Here is a 16,645-nt window from a genome sequence, read left to right as displayed (position 1 = left end):
AGTCCACTCGAACCAAGGGGGGTCAGGGGAAGTGGTCAAGCATTAGGGTTGCTCTTAGTCCTGAAGGTTCGGGATTCCGATATTGGCGCGGTACTTCAGCGGGTGGCTTGCGAGCTTCCCCATCGCGGAAAGTCGCTTGGCCCGTAGTCGCGAATGGCCGACAAGGGGCGTGCCAATGCATCTGCTAGGGCCATCCATCGACCCGTCCATATTGGACCGATCTCGCCTCAGTCGGGGATTGTCTTAACTGCTGAAAGGTGGAGGCAGCCCCTGTTTCGCCAAAAGACGTCATGGCTTTGTTGCTTCGAGAATAGAACACGTAAGGCAGGGCGAGTGGGAGCAGAGCAGACAAGGCAGAAGGCGAAGCTTGTTCGGACGAAGATGGCAAAGTGCGATCGGGAATTTGCCTCGGGAAAACCTCCTCGTTCTCCCGGTCCGAGCTATGTCCAAGTGACAGACTCGTGGCTGCGTGGGCCGTGACGCTTACGACGGCCTCTAGATGTCAAAAGTGGACGGGCAATACTTGGCGATTGGCGGTTTTGGTGGTTTGCTCGATGTTCCAGCACGATTGCACACATGGCAACGGCAGTTCAGGACAAGAAAAGTGCCAGCAAGTGGACATGACATGGTGGGCCGTGCTGGGTTAGAGGGATATAATCAGGATATAAGCAAGCAAATGCCGTGATGAGTGGAAACAAGCTTTGCCTTGTCGTCTTGGCCACCTTGGGCCTGGCAGGCCTGGCAGCTAACGGTTGCTAAAGCCCGCATTGCTAGGCTATGTATGGGGCACGCGATGGATCCCCTACCCATGGTTGACGTACGAGCCAGGTAAGAGCATCTTAAGATGTATCGATCTGTTATTAATCGATTCTGATCTGAACATCGTCGTCTTCTGGAAGCTGCAGCGGTGTCAGTGTTTTGTCGCCTGTATTTTCCATTGTTCCTACCTTTTCTTGGCGCACGCAATCTGCGACTTGGCAAGCTAGGCGCAGCAACTCTTATTAAGCACATTTCAATCAGCAGCCAAGGATGCTGAGTCAATTCAAAAACCAGATGGTCAGAAGGTTCAAAACAATATAACAAAATCTCTTGGGCTTTCGAATGGCTGTGATGACAGTCGGCAAATGCCATAGATGCCACATTGTGAGTTCAATGGTGTGTGTGCGTTGCTTGGAAATTCCGCTGTGGATCGCTACACTACAGGGATTTTCGGAATTTCGGGGGCTCGGTTGTTGAGGGGTCAATTGAGCCATAGTGATTGGACAGGTCAGCACAACAGTGGACGAAACACCGCTGTAGAAAAGAAACGCGACACCACCACCATCACCACCACACCGCCAACCGTCGTCATTCATCGCTTTCGCGTCGCCATCGGCCCCCAAACCCCGATATCTCGTCTCCGACTCTTACGGTACCTCCGACGCCTACTCACTCGAAAAGCAGTCGATTCCCCCGTCCATGTTGACGAATTATCCAGTTCTCAGACTCTCCCACTCATCACTACCGCCGTGTGCAGTGAACACTTCCGTTGCCGAAGCCGGACCTGTTCCTCCTATTTTTTACGACTGGAGCCAACCCCATTCGAGGACAATTGTGGAGGGCATCGCTCATACTTGCATAGAAATGTTTCGAATTTTGACTCTTCCTTCTCGACATGGCTCCCTTTGGTTTGGTAGGTATTCTAGCAGGCATATAATTCATGGAACAATTAATCGTTACCATGCAGGTGATTTTCTAGGATAGTGCCCTGCACGCAACCAACATTGACTGAAGTTCAGTTGAATACTAATAGGTAGAAATTGTCGATACATTATTTCGCTCAATCCATCTATCATATTACATCAGTACGCATGCCAGAAATGCCCCTCATTACCCCTGAGCTATGCCGCATCGTGAAATCTCTTGGCTTTCTTCTGCCCTCTGCGAAGTGGACCCCGCCATGCCATAGCTTGGCAACTTTACAACACCAACCAACCCACAATGCCTGGACGCGTACCTGAAGCAAAAGACATCTGGCGGGAGCTGATCCACACGCGCGAATTGATGCAGACCGAGCAATGAAACTGTCCTAGCACAAGATATACGAGGCCTTGCCTTCCCCGTCACCCACCCAAGCTCAGAAACGCAGTCGTCCAGTCCTCCGCCCATCCAACGCGCTTCGTTGCCCTCCGGCACGGACAAGGAACGCAGGACTGCCGCCTCGGGTGACGAGAAGAGCTGTCGTACTGACTCGCAATCGTGGCTACTCATTTGAGGCACTGACAATCCAATTCTACTTTATTCCCGTGTGGTTGAAGGATCATGGATAAGATAAACACTGTCGGCACGATAGGAATAACTACCAAGGTGAGTAGGGCGAATAACATGCGAAGAAAGCTTTGGGTGTGATACAAGACTTGTTGAATGATTGCCCGGTAATCTCTCATGGCAACCCAGGTGGGCTACCATACCCTTTAAAGTAGGCCAAATCTCCGTCCTGCGATGTCTTTGTGAGATGATTTCGGTATTTTCGGTCTGGGGCATATCTCGTGTTGAAGTTTAAGCTCAGGTACCAGAAAGCTGGGGTAGAGCACACGTGCCGTCAGTTTGCCTAGCCTAGATAACCGGGACTAGAATAGGAAGTTATAGAATCCTCATTTAATGCGAAGAGGGGGTAGCAACTCACGCCCATATGGTGACTGCAAGATGAACTCTTTCAAGCAGATAAAATTACCGCGAAGCTGAACCGCAAACACTGTAGCATCGATATTCAGAAACAGCTGGACGGAGGTAAGCAAGGCACATCTATATGCAGTTAGTAAACTAGTGATTGGTGACTTGTGCGACTTTCAATTCGCAGACGGCTCTCATTCGTTCCGTGGTCCCTGTTAGATTGGAGAAATGCAAAGAGGTTTGCTTACGTTCGTTCGTATGTCTGCTGTTGGTGTCTTTCTCCAATCGTCTCGGACATTTCTCCAAATATCAATTGACCAGCCCCTCTTCCCTAATTCAGCCAAATACCTTTGAGACATCACATTTGCAACCTTGTTTTCAACAGCACTCAATACATTCTACAGTTCTCACTTCGATATTCACTCCAGGCAGTGTGCGTGAGTATGACAGCTATTAAAGACCAGGATGTTGCACTGGACGTTGGCATGGAAGGCAGCTTTGCTCCCGCGTCAGGTCCATTGCCAACCATCCCTGGAGCATCGATCTCGATCCCACAAGTACACGAGTCTCGGCTTCTACGTAAGATCGACTTCCATGTCTTGCCCATCCTCTTCCTCGTCTACGTCGTGGCGTTCCTGGACAGAGTGAATATATCCAATGCCCTGACGCTGGGCCTACCGGCAGAGCTCAGTCTCATGGGGCAGCAGCCTAACATCTCCCTCACGATCTTCTTCGTGCCCTACATACTCTTTGAGATCCCGTCCAACATCCTGATGAAGAGATTCTCTCCCCACGTATGGCTTTCAGGGTCTATCTTGGTCTTCGGGGTTATATGCATCGCGCAGGGCTTCGTCAGGAGCTACAGTGGCATATTGGCTACCCGCTTCTTCCTCGGGCTGGCCGAATCCGGTATATTCCCTGGAAGCTTCTACCTCATCAGCTTCTGGTACAAACAAGCCGAGTCGCAGACGCGCTTCACCGTGTACTGGTGCAGCACCATGTTCGCGAGCGCCTTCGGTAGTCTGCTCGCGAGCGCGATCGCTAATATGGACGGTATCCAAGGCTTATCAGGCTGGAGATGGGTCTTTATTCTCGAGGGAGTCGCAACCGTAGTTGTTGCAGCTCTCGCGTTCTTTACCATCTCTGATTTTCCCCTGGAGGCCAAGTGGTTAACTGAAGACGAGAGGGTATTCGTCGTCAATAAAACCAAAGAAAACGAATCATCATCACAGCCTGTTACCATCCGAGACGTTCTGTCGTTTCTGACGAGACCAAAACATTGGATTGGGGCTATCATGTATTTTTGTAAGCTGCCACATATCCTGGAACTCAGCGATCCTGTTCAGCTACATTCAATGCATCCTGACAACGATTCCTATGCTGATTCTACCTCTCCATAGCAAACCTAATACCAGCGTACTCGCTTGTGTATTTCACGCCAACTATCGTCCAAGGCCTAGGATATAGTTCCATTCAGACACAACTGCATTCTGTGCCCCCTTTCGCCGCCGCCTTTGGCCTAACCGTGATCCTAGCGATATTTTCAGACCGGATGCGCGTGAGATCCCCGTTCATCTTCTTCAATATTTGCCTGTTGATCGCCGGTACCGTCATGTGCATGAAGATCCACGGCGTGGAGAACTTCTCGGCTGAGTACGCAGGCCTCTGCCTCGCCGGCATGGGCTCGCTGGGCGTGGGCGGTAACATCATCTGTTGGTACGTAATGAATCTCCGTGGACACACGGAGCGGGCTATCGGGACCGCCTGGATGATCTGCTTCGGGAATATTGGGGGCATTGTGGCCACCTTCGCGTTCCAGAAGAAGGACGCGCCCCTGTACCATACGGGCTACTCCCTGGTCTTGTCCATGGGCGCCCTCTGTTTCGTTTCTTGCGCGGCCTACGCTCTGATCATCTGGCATGAGCGCAAGGCGGCAAGCTTGCGAAGCAGTGGTGATAATGAGGTGAAACATGAGCTATATCTGTAGAACGAGGAACTACTATCGAATCACTAGTTACTGTATAAACCGACAATGAGGCAACTGTCCTGTACGTTAGGAGTGTGATTCTTTTAATGCCCACCATGAGTATTTGCGCAAATTATATATATTGTAGCTAGTTTGCTCCTAAGATATAGCTCTGATAGTCTTTAGATCTAGAGTTCCATAAGTTCTATCTTTTACGGCTAAAGGCATTGGGCATCTAAAAAGGGGGTGATTAGCGGGATTGCATCATTTAAAGGGGAAGTAGAACTGGATATATGAGGGGTAGGTTCACTTACACCATGCGTTGGCCGTTGAGCAAGTATAGGGAGCAGCACAGACGGTAGGCCCCGAGTAACCACTTCCACCGCATCTTGAAAGTGTTAGCAAACGCTCTGGGGCATAAGTAGTACCAGGTTATCAACTTACTGTCCGTACTGGGTTTGGGTTGGGCCACCAGTGGGTGGATTCGTAGTGACAGGCGGAGCCGAGGTTGTCGGCTGAGGGGGTTGCCGGCTGTGCTCGTTGGAGTTCCAGGAGAGCCGCCAGAACCGCCGCCCGTTATGCCAAACCAGTCCAAGACGACTTGCTCGTTGGTCGGGACGTAGTGACCCACGTTCGCACCGCTGTAGGCAACGACCTGGGTGCCGTCGCCGTAGACCATCTGGGTGTAACCGTTGGTCGGGCTATTAGTCACATTGCGGGTGAAGGTAACGCTGTGCACGGTCGACCACTGCTTCACCTCCTCGTCGAGGTCCTGGTAGCGGATGACGGTGTCGGCGGTGCCGTGCCACAGCTGCATGCGCGGGTACTTGCCCGAGTAGCCCGGGTACGCGGCCTTGACCTGCGCAGCCCACTCGGCGCCCGACTTGATCTTCTGCCCGTTGGCGCAGGCCGGGTCCGCCGAGATGGGGCTCGAGCCAGGGCTGCCCGCGAGGCAGCCGTACGGCATGCCGGAGAAGGCGGCGCCCGCGGCGAAGACGTCCGGGTACGCGCCGGCCAGCACGTTGGTCATGATGGCGCCCGACGAGGAGCCCGTCATGTAGACGCGCGACGGGTCGGCGCCGTACTTGTCGATGGCGTACTTGACCATGTTGACGATGCCCTGTGAGTCGGACCCGCCGTTGTGCGTCAGCGAGGCGCTCGTCGCCGCGTCCCAGCAGTTGAAGTCCTTCGTCGTGCCCGGGTAGATGGCGACGAAGCCGTACTGGTCCGCCAGCTGCCGGCCGAACTTGTTCTCGTTGTAGTATTGCTGGGCGCTGCCACCGCAGGGGTGCATCTGGTACGCTAGAGTTAGCGCTTCCTAAGTCATGATCGGGAAAGGGGGCTCGGCTCTTACGGCTACGATGATGGCGGGCTTGGCGGGCAGGTTGGCAGGCGCTGCGACGTACATCTGAATCCCGGACGGGTTGGCGCCAAAGTTGGTCACTTGCACCAAGTTGGCAGCCGAGGCCAGCGAGGCAGCAAAGATGCCAACCAGGCCATGCTGCAAGGTTGTCGTCGAGATCATGGTCGTGACTTTGATCTAGAAGATTGGATGTGCGGCAATCGATGGTGAGGGAAAACTACTACTTACTCCATTATGCGTCGCCGAGACACCTATAAATACCTGTATTCGGGTTTCGTCTCCCTCATGTTAGTCCCCGCTATCACTTGAAGCGTTGCCTTTGGTCGAATCACCGTTGCGTGTGGAAGTTCGGTCCGCATGGTCGAACAGCCCACTCTCGTGAAGCAACTCGCGATAAGAGGCCGACCATGACGTTGGACAGGAAGTGCAAAGCCCCGGGTCCAACGATCCAATCAGCGTCTTTCACATCTCGAAGCCATTCCAGCATTAGTTGCACAGGCAGCATGTCAAGCTGCAAGACCCGCAAACTAGCGGCATTGGCAGCCGGGGTCGTTCCACGGCGTTGGATGCCGATTGGTGGACCAAGCAGGTAGGACTTCGGAGAATATATTGCCATACGGCCGCATTGGGTCAAAATGCAAGTCGGGATCCGTACTCTTTCCCTATCCGGCGCTCGCGTCATGCGGCCAACACGAGCCTCCGGTACGATGCGACTTGGGCTATCGCTCCTTCCTCCGCCAGGCCGGCGCGGAGGTCAACCAAGGGCTGCCGGTAACAGTGATCGGCAAATATATTATGTGCAGCCCCCCGGATCTGCACCAGCTGAAAACAATGTGTGAACGAGGTCAAGCATGTGCACGAGCAGCTTCCCAGTTCCCGGCGGGCTCGGGCTCGGCCTCATTTATGTTTGCAGTTGGTGTGCTCAAATCCAGGAACAGAGGGAGAAGCGACTGTGTTCTGTCCCAGCCCTCACACGCCAAGGTGATCGAGGGAAATAGTTCGTAGCCTGCACGGGATACATAATAGAGTCAATTGGAGAGCTTTAAGCTCCGAGCCAGTCAAGATAGATGACCAAAATGGTACTTCGTAATGAGTACAAAAATGTGAGCTGCGAAGTTCTACTCCAACAGACTAACATATAATAGGCGGAATATGCAAAAAGAAGAACTCCCCGCACAGGCTTGAACTGTGAACCTCTCGATTGCAATCATAACAGTCGAACGCGCTAGCCAATTGCGCCACGGAGGATTCAATCTCAGATTGAGTGGCTTATTGCTTGTTGAAAAAAGGTTGCTTATGGCTACTCATATTTGAAGTTGTTGCTTGCACGACTGACCCTCTGTGCGAGCTTTAGTGCTGGGAGTTAATTTCAATTTCGAATGCTCCATATGATTCCCTCAATCCAGCATTCTAGCACAGGACAATTTTTACAGTTAAACACCAGATATAGGATAGAGCCTCTACTGGCTGCATGCTATCCACATGATAAACAGCCGTAGAGAAAGACATGGCTTTGCCAGAGTATCTTCCTAGATCACATACATACTATGTATCTTTTTCAAGTCATGTGGCAGGTTCAGTTTTCATTTTCTCATTCACAGATTGATCAGAAAGCCCCATACTGTACCGGGATACGGATATCGGTGTTTCTAGCATGCACCATGAAAGAAACCCCATCTTAACAATGAACGGGAATGCGAAGATGCCGGTCCTGGCTGCTGCACGACATGATAGTTTAGACATGCCTGGCCGTCTCCCGCAACCTTTGTCCTCCTGTATATCATCGCCAGGAACAACGACGGAGGGTTTAATTCAATGCCTGATGATAAGTTGTGACGTGTTTCGATTTTAATGTGGTCCGTGACGTTGAGGCAAGGAGGCTAGCAGCAGACAAGGGCTAGTCCCGGCTGTCACCCCCCACCAAACGCTTTCCCTTGAAGAGTGCCCCCTCCAGAGGCTCCTTGGCACTTGGGCACAGGCCGGGTTTTGGCCTTTCACTTCAGGGCAACAGCGAGTGACGAGGGCAGCAACGGGCGGGTTTCTTTCAGGCCGGTCTGTTGTTCAATTTTGACGTGGCGTGTGGGAGAGAGCCAAGTAACAAACAGCTGTCCGTTTGTTACCAAACTCCCCCATTTTCAATCAATGGAGCTCCTTTTTGTTACAATTAATTCTGCAGTCTGGTAAACGTAGCTCTCGTTTGCCACAGGTAAACCAGCGCACTCCCACCACTTACTCCCTGCCATATCGGATTCCACTAGAATTGCGAGATTGCCGATGACATATGCCCGTTGTCGTCAACCAAGATCTGGGTTCGGGAGAGCTGTAGCCTTCGCATGCCGGGGGACCGTCACAGTGTGTGGGCACTGTTTTTTCTAGGGGCTGTACGCGTAAATTGACCGTTACCTGCAGAGCTGGTTGTTGACCTGCATAGGGCCAGCCAGCACCTGGAAGAAAGCATGGACTGGTGAACGCCCCCTACAGCCGATAGCCTGTGAAGTGAGGGAGATTAGAGCGTATGCCGCGAGAGATAATTTGCATGTTATTGTTCTCGTCCGCTGTCCTTAGTTGCATGTTATCCTACTCAATACCAAAAAGCAAGTACTGTGGTTTCCTACTGTTGCAGTCAGGCAACCTCCAGCAACAAAATGGCGGAGCTAGAAGCCAGGAAAAAAACCAAAAACCCACCCCGGAGCTCGCCCAGCCTTGCCTTAACGGAAGGCGAAGGTAAAATCTCAAAATCCCAAAACTCACCTCCCCCAAGGTTTGACGTGCACATAACTTTAGGTTGAAAAAAACTGTACAACCACCATCCGCAGCTACCCAAACCACAAGCAACAACCACCCATCCACATCCCATCCCAAACTCCAGAGAATACTCGCTTGCCTCTGCGCATCATCTTGAGCCTTGCCTTCGCATCGCACTAATCCCCTTCCATCTGCTCTGCTCTTCCCCTACTCCAGGTCGGACAGCCAGACAGACACCGTTCGCCCCTCCACGACCTCCGATTTACGAGACACGCCACCCGAGACGCGACCCATTCCGCATCTCGATATTTGTCCAAATCCCCATTTTGCGACAAAGTACAGCATAGCGATCCAATTCAGCGCTCTTACCCGAGTACTGTCTGTCCTTTTTTCACATTGAAAATGCCGGCAACAAATCTCAGTTTTGCTTCGGCTGCTGCAGGCCAGAACCGCGACTCACGAAATGGCACGAGAGCAGACGGACGTGGAAGCAACAGTGGTGAATGGTAGGTTGTTCTCTCCAAGCCCCCTTCTCCCCTTTTGCTCGATGCGTCGGTTCCTTTTAGTCTGCCAAAGCCCTATGCTCGATAACTGGCTCTATGAAGGCCAAAATGACGTCTGGTACTGCCGTTCCATGCGCTCCTCGCGGCCGACCTGCGAATGTTCAATGAATCCATGTCGCTTTGCACGCTTCTCAAATCCTCCAAGCTCGGCGTTCTTGCAAATCGGACGGGACATGCCCGCCTAATCAATTCTAGTTTTGTATAACTGACTTGGTTTGTCCAGGTCGAGACAGGGCAGATCAATCAATGGAACCCTCACCTTCCGAAGATCCTCGACCACTCCTAGCCAGTCCATGAGCCAGAGCAATGTTCCTTCCGAAGCCGTTCCCTCCTCCACAGCGCCGCCGGAGAGCCATGTACCGTCACAGTATAGCAGAGAACAGATGCTAGCCGTTTACGATCATCTTGAACCGTCCGGCGATGCTTCAAGTCTTTTCGTCTCCGGTTGGAACCCCGGACACGTGAACGGCAACAGCACCGCGACCCGGGGCTGGGGCAATCGTAACGATACTCATGTTCTACCCCAAGAGCCGGATCTTTGCTGGGATGCTTCTGCGTCTACAATAGCGAGCAATTTACGCGACCTAACCGCCGAAGAGAGCGACTTACTGGGTTCCGATATCAATGCTGCCGCCAAGCCACCCCAGCAGAATGCTAAGGACGGTGGCAACCAGGTGGGCGGAGGAGGATTGGCACTTAACGGACGGAAGACCTCTGTGTCTCAAGGCACCGGGGGCAACTTCTCGCTGGCCTCTCCCACTTCCGCATCGAGGCCTGGTACCCGCCGACGTGAGACGACCGACACGAACCCCTTCTCCGGTGGCGGCGGACTTAACTCGCCTCTGTCTGCGCGCCCGCCCCGAGACGAAGGAGGCCCTTTCTGGGGAAGAAAGAATACGGATGTTAAGGAGACCACTACGTTCGAGGAACCCGAGGAACGTGCGGCCAGCGGCGCCAAGCCTAACCCTATGATGCCCTTTGGGTTGATGCGAAACAATTCGACAGCAGCCAATCCAGCTCTCGGCGCTACGTCTGCTATTTGGGGACAGGCGCCGCAGACCGCGACGACTCCGGGGGCCTCGACCCCATCTGCCACCATCGGCGGCGGAGGTTTTGGTAATTTCGCCCTGCCCGGCGCCACATCGGCTATTGGCGAGAAGCGGCCCGGAAACACTCGTGGCGAATCGCGTCTAGCCCACCTGATACCCAAGGACAGCTCTGACAGCATCAATGCCCGTGCCGCTGAAGGAGCCGGCGCCAGTTCTTGGCGTGCCCGACCTCGCACCGATACCGATCCCTTTGGTGGAGACGACAACCTTTCTGGTAGTGCTTCCCTGGGAGGAGCTCAGGACACCAGCCCTCCGCCTCAGGGCCATCGTGGTTCAACATTCGACACTCCAGTAAAAGGATCCGCTGGCGATTTTGGCATGGCCGGCCTCAACATCGGCAGCCACCCTGATCAAGACCACGAGCCCCTAAGCCCATCCGAGACGAACCCTTATCGCAGCCCCCCGGAGAGCGTGGGGAGCACGACGATGCAGGCGATAGGCACCATGGCCACGGTTTAGGACTTGGCGGCAACGAACATATTGCGGGACCATTTGGCAGCGGCTTGCCTCGCGGCTTTGCCCCAGGCGGAGGCTTCGACGGCAGCGATCGCAGTCAGACTTCCAGTGTTGGTGCCAAGGGTTATCCTTCTCTAGGCAACCTGAGTGGTATGGGCGGATGGCCTACATCGGCTGCCACTCCAGATCGCGAGCGAAACCCCTTCGGCTCTGCCTTTGGCGGTTCGCTTGGGGGTTCGCTCTTCAACCCTATGGGCGACCTCCATTCCCCGAGCCTGGGTAATCTCAATGGAGTTTTCGGGCCGCCCAGCGCTACTGGACTTGCCGGATCCGGTTCCATAGGTCGTGGCAGCAAGCTGGGCTCGCTATTCCCTGCCGCTATGCAATCGCAAATGCAGGCTCATGACAACGAGAGTCTTTCGGATTCCGTACCCGATCTCCGCCAAGTCAACCCACTTGGCGCCATTGGCCGCAACGCTTTTGGCGACCACAGCCGCGACACCGAAAGTCCCATGAGAGGAGGTAGGGGATTCTTCGCTGACATGTTCAATACCGAAGCGTCGCGAACTCCTGCTACATCGGAGCCCCTCCAGGCTGCCGCCGCAGCCACCTCCCAAGGTCAAGGCTTCCCACAAGCCTCCGGTACCCCTTTCAGTGGTGCTCAGCCTTCCGAACCACCTTCGGCCCAGGCCCGAACCATGGTCATGCCCGACCGCATGCGCTGGGTTTACTTGGATCCCCAGGGGCAACAGCAGGGTCCCTTCACTGGTCTCGAGATGAATGATTGGTACAAAGCTAACTTCTTTACCCCCGATCTTCGCGTGAAGAAAGTGGAAGATCCCGAGTTTGAGCCCCTTGGTCAGCTCATCCGGCGCATTGGGAACTCCCGCGAGCCTTTCTTGGTACCGCAGATCGGCATTCCTCACGGACCTGCCACGGTCCCCGGGCCGTTCTCATCTACCTCGGGTGTTGTTCAACCCCCTCTCGTCGGCGCCTTTCCTAGCTTTGGGCGAACTTTAACCGCCCAGGAACAAAACGACCTTGAGCGTCGCAAGCAGGAAGAGCAGTATCTGATGGCCCAACAGCGTGATATTCTTTCTAACCAGCAGCGACTTGCCCGCGCGCAACTGGGAGGCCACCCCAACCTTCACCATCACTCCAGTGCTCACAGCCTGCAAAGCCAGCCTAGTTTCGGAAGCATTGCCTCGCCCGTCACACTCCCACCCCAAGCCCCCATTGGTCCCATCGGCGCTACGAATGCTTTTTTGGCGGGCACCCGGCCCACCAGCCCATCGGCCACGGTAGTACGGGTCTTGACATGTTTCGAGAGGACGGGCTCTCAACTCAGGAACGTGATCTCTTGGCCAACCTCCAGCAGAGGTCAAACGAGGTTTTGACTGGGCAACAGTCCCAGCCTCCCATTGGCGAGCAATCACAAGAATCCTTTCGGGACCGGCTCCCGCGGAGCAGCGATCTCCTCGAGGATGATGAGGGGTTCCGTGCCCGGCTCCAGGAGTTCGAACAATACCAGGCAGAGAACGGCCAGATGGAACAGTCCCATGGCGCAGATCATCCCTCAGGGTCGGCCGATGAAGAAGCAACAGCTCAATTGACCGAATCTCAATCCGCCGCTATGGAAGAAATGATGGCATCACAGGATGACGAGCAGTTTTCCCACGAAGCAGAGTCTGCTGCTATGAACAAACAATTCCAGCAAGCACAGGCAGCTGAGGCTATGAAGAACAGTGGCCTCCCTATGCCATTCCCTCCTCCCCAGTCTGGCACACCCCTGCCCGCACCAGCACCCCAGCGCATCAAGTCCAATCTCCCGGAGTTCTACGCCACCAGCTCCCGGTCTGAGACCCCAGACATTACCCCGTCTTCTGCTGCAGCTCAGCCCCCGCCTTTGGCCCCTTGGGCCAAGGAAACCTCGGAGTCTCATCGCGGACCTAGTTTGAAAGAGATTCAAGAAGCCGAGGCCAAGAAGGCCGCCAAGGCTGAAGAGGCCCTTGCCGCGTCCCGCCGCGCCATGGCCGAGCAGGAAGCCGCCCGTGAGCGCGAGAAGGCTGCTGCTCTGGCTACGGGCTTGCCCACCACTAGCACTTGGGGCACCGCGTCGCCTGTGAACACATCGTCCACTGGTACCCCATGGGCCAAGCCTGCCGCTGCTCCCAAGGGACCGGCGCCTGGTCTGGCTACCCCTCAGCAGGGCTCCGACAAGAAGAAGACGCTCGCAGAAATCCAGCGTGAGGAGGAGCTACGGAAGCAAAAGGCTAAGGATACTGCCGTTCAGGTGGGCGTACCTGCAGCAGGAGGAAAGCGTTACGCTGATCTCGCAAGCAAGCCCAACGCTACTTCCTTGCCGGCTTCGGCGGCTGCCTCAGCTGCATCGTCACCCGCCGCTGGATGGGCTACTGTGGGCGCCGGAGGCAAGGTCAAGATTCCCACTGGCCCTGCTGCTTCGCGAACTGCTAGCGCCACTAACGTGAAACCCGTCGTTGCCCCTGTCTCTGTTGCTGCTGCTGCTGCTGCTGCCCCCAAGCCAGTCATGAAGTCTGTTGGTGTAACGCCTTCGTCTGGTCGTAACGAGGCTATGGAGGAGTTCAAGAAATGGCTCAACATCCAGCTGACCCGGGGTACGACTGGCATTCTGGACAGTAAGTTACTTCATATCCCCGAGCAAGATGTGTAGTAATTGAAACTAACCCGTGTTATAGTGAACGAGTTCATCAAGACACTTCTCGAGATGCCTCTCGAGGCCGACATCATCGCCGAAATCATCTACGGCAACTCCAAGACCATGAACGGCCAATACTTTGCTGCCGAATTCATTCGCCGCAAGAAGCTTGCCGAGAAGGGCGTCGTCGAGAAGCAGACCATTGATGTCCCTGCCCAATCTGGCAACACCGGTGGCTGGAACGAGGTGGCCAAGAAGAGCACCAACAAGGAGCCTGCCGGCGAGGCCGCTGCTCTCCCGGCTGGTTTCAAGGTTGTCCCTGGCCGCAAGAAGGGCAAGAAATAGATGGGCTGCCTCGAGGATTTCGACTGGACACATGTGGATGTTATTTACATACACCCGATGATATTTCACGATAGGCTGACCAGCAAGTCTGGCAGCTGGTGTACAGTTACGGGGCGTTGTTTTCCTGTCAAGATCGACAGCGGAGGATGCGTCAGAGTACAGAGTTGCGGGTGTGTTTGTGACAGCTGGTTGGGTGAGCGAGTTTCTAGCTGGAAATGTATGGTGTACGTATGTATGTATGAATGATGCTAAGAATTGAGATGGACGATTAACCTAGACACAATGTGCACACATAACTCTTGATATATCAGAAAAAAACTACCGTGTGTGTTATGTCACCGTCCTTATGACTCCAAGCTAAGTTGCAATGTGTGATAATGTTGGTATGTAGGTCGGCTTGGGCTGATGCTGTTGCCAGCTCTTCGATAAACCTACGTCAGTTTTCAGGTAAACAAAGACATGCCAAGCAGAAAGACGGTGAGGGTAGTCGTACTATGGGAAGAAGTTTGTTTGCCTTGGTGTTATATCGATAACCGATGATGCCGATAATATTCATAAAATTGTCTTCGCAGGATTTGGCGCTTCTTGACTTCAGTCAAGGAATGTAACTCTCAAAATCCAGATACTACGCCACTCTTTCATCAGAGACACTCGTAACACCTCCAAGCTCATACCATCTGTGTCATAAAAGTCAAAGTCTTGGGTTACCAGCCTATTTGTTGAGTGGTCATTGCTATGAGATGTTGATGCCGCATCGTCTCTCGATAAAAGTCGATCCCGTGCCGCCGCAAGAGATCCTGTCAACGTCTCGCCCGGTGGCATCGTCGATCTTATCTCGGCTACCATTCTATGCCGAATAGGGTCAGGTACAGATGAGGGGGAACATGGCTGTGCATACGCTTCGGAGAACTTTCTATAGATCGCGATGGCGACAAGGAGCATTTTGCTCTTGCCCTCAAGGTGAAAGGCAAACACTAGGCTCATGGGATGGGAACTTCGAACATCTCCTCGATCCATGTCCACGTAGAAGATTGACTGCGTGTGAAAGTACTTGCCCATTTGGACCGGATACTCTTGGAGAAACCTGATGCCCTTATCTGGAAGCTGAAAAAGTAGCTCAGCTGCAGATATATCCCTCTCGGGGAACCAGACGTCTCCGTTTGATTTCATGACGAACAGAGTGGTGTCCCTGCTCACGACACTATTCAGCGTAAACAAGACGTCGCACGAAGCGCGGGAGTATGTTCTGTCCGTCTGCCACACCAATAAGATGGCCGCTTGTGCTCCCCCTCTTCCGACACCACATGCGCATTGAGGGGGAGTAGGACATAGCTGCTGCTGTCGGGGTCGGCGACGCCCATTTCCTCGAGCATCTCCCGGGTCGGGAAGACAAGCACGTTGGTACGCAACCCCTTGGAGGTAATCTCGAGCTGTCTGTCAGGTGCCATGTTTGGTCTGAGTTCCACACGAGCGGGCGAAGCAAAAGAGGCAGGCGACGGTGCGAGTATCCCTCTTGTCCGTAGACTGTTATCCGGCGCAAGCTCTCGCCAGGCGAAGAGGGTATCGTCGTCGACGTTTCTCATGATTTCCTCCTGGAGTCGGAGGAACGCCTTTTTGCCTTCTCCGTACAGCAACGGCATGTTGACGCCAAACAACCCCATGAGGCAATACGCGGCGTCTTCTTCACGGGTCGTCTTGCGCTCCGCCGCCCAGCTCATCCGCTGCAGGACTGTGAAGGATCGATGCTTGTATGCCCCTCCCAACGCAGTTTGAGGGATTCCCGTTATCTCCTCAATGCTGTAGCTGAGTTGACGTTTGGACCCTAAGCACTTCCACATCGAGTCCGGGCCTTCGGATTTGTGGAAGAACATCATGTCCGCTGGGGCGATCAGCTCCTGCAGCGTCCAGCCTCTTTGGAACCATTCGCTCTTGGCCAACGGGCGTTCCTCGTCGTAGATGCCAGTCACGTCGTCCAGAAAGGCAAAGCAGACAGCGGAGTCTTGGTACCACTTGAACATGGAGTTGATGGCCTCGCTGAGTTCGGCACTGCTAGACTTGTCTATGCAGCACGTGTCGACCCATGCGTACTTCAGGCCATTTCGCCGGGCCTGGGCGCATGTGTCTGAAATCTTAGAAAACCCGGCTTTGCCCTGACGCTTGTTGGGGTCCTGGAATTCGACGAAAGAGACCTCGCCGTCTCTCCATCGATGAGACAGTATAGCGTAGGGCGGCGCATTGGTGTCGAATCTCTCCAGCTCGAATGTGTCAATGTTGATCAGATGCATGATGCCGCGATGCAGAAGCCAGCCAATGGAGCAGGGAGATGAGGTGGGGGAGACGGGGATCAGGTTGCGTGTGGATCAGCTGAAGGATTGAGACCGAGGGGGTTTCTGACGTGGTGCAAGCTGACTGCATCGTCGAAATTATATTCCTTGTGTATTTGCCTGTTCCTTCCCGATTCAGACTAGGGTCGCCTAGTAGAAGCAGGTGAACTTCAGAGGAATCATAGTCGGCCTAGATATATCCGTGAGCAGACGACTGCTTGTATAGGAATTGTAGTGGAGATCTAATAGAGTAATTATTAAGATTGACGTTGGAATATAGTATTGCTTGTCTAACCGCTGCCTCCGAGCCCCGCACCGGCTTAATAAGATATGGCGATCTCTCCATGAAACCCCCACCTCACCCCTCTCAGCCTCATCTCCTCTCCTCTGCATCTCCTCTCCTCTGCATCTCCTCTCATAATCATCATCATCACACAAACCCATC

General features: G+C 54.0%; 4 protein-coding genes across 4 annotated transcripts; 2 read left to right on the top strand and 2 right to left on the bottom strand.

Annotated features, from left to right (window-relative positions):
* Positions 1-3,095: 3,095 nt before the first annotated feature.
* PG998_004598 (uncharacterized protein) lies at positions 3,096-4,639 on the top strand (the record flags this gene model as incomplete). The annotated part of the gene is made up of 2 exons (XM_066871416.1): positions 3,096-3,957; positions 4,053-4,639. The coding sequence occupies 2 exons, from the start codon at positions 3,096-3,098 to the stop codon at positions 4,637-4,639; spliced, it is 1,449 nt and encodes a 482-aa protein (XP_066735166.1).
* A 184-nt stretch (positions 4,640-4,823) lies between these two features.
* PG998_004597 (uncharacterized protein) lies at positions 4,824-6,143 on the bottom strand (the record flags this gene model as incomplete). The annotated part of the gene is made up of 4 exons (XM_066871415.1): positions 4,824-4,853; positions 4,933-5,006; positions 5,063-5,912; positions 5,973-6,143. 4 exons carry the CDS (start codon positions 6,141-6,143, stop codon positions 4,824-4,826), a joined length of 1,125 nt encoding a protein of 374 aa, XP_066735165.1.
* A 2,985-nt stretch (positions 6,144-9,128) lies between these two features.
* Positions 9,129-13,876, top strand: PG998_004596 (uncharacterized protein; the record flags this gene model as incomplete). Its single annotated transcript, XM_066871414.1, has 5 exons — positions 9,129-9,232; positions 9,513-10,689; positions 10,797-12,155; positions 12,203-13,511; positions 13,572-13,876. 5 exons carry the CDS (start codon positions 9,129-9,131, stop codon positions 13,874-13,876), a joined length of 4,254 nt encoding a protein of 1,417 aa, XP_066735164.1.
* Positions 13,877-14,501: 625 nt separating this feature from the next.
* PG998_004595 (uncharacterized protein) lies at positions 14,502-15,324 on the bottom strand (the record flags this gene model as incomplete). Its single annotated transcript, XM_066871413.1, has 3 exons — positions 14,502-14,553; positions 14,775-15,077; positions 15,140-15,324. 3 exons carry the CDS (start codon positions 15,322-15,324, stop codon positions 14,502-14,504), a joined length of 540 nt encoding a protein of 179 aa, XP_066735163.1.
* Between the last annotated feature and the right edge of the window lie 1,321 nt (positions 15,325-16,645).

Source organism: Apiospora kogelbergensis (assembly GCF_038363985.1).
Source record: "Apiospora kogelbergensis strain CBS 113332 chromosome Unknown utg000002l_segment0_segment0, whole genome shotgun sequence".
Lineage (NCBI taxonomy): Eukaryota > Fungi > Ascomycota > Sordariomycetes > Amphisphaeriales > Apiosporaceae > Apiospora > Apiospora kogelbergensis.
Note: the sequence above shows the minus strand (reverse complement) of the source record. Positions and strands in the feature narration are given on the sequence as shown.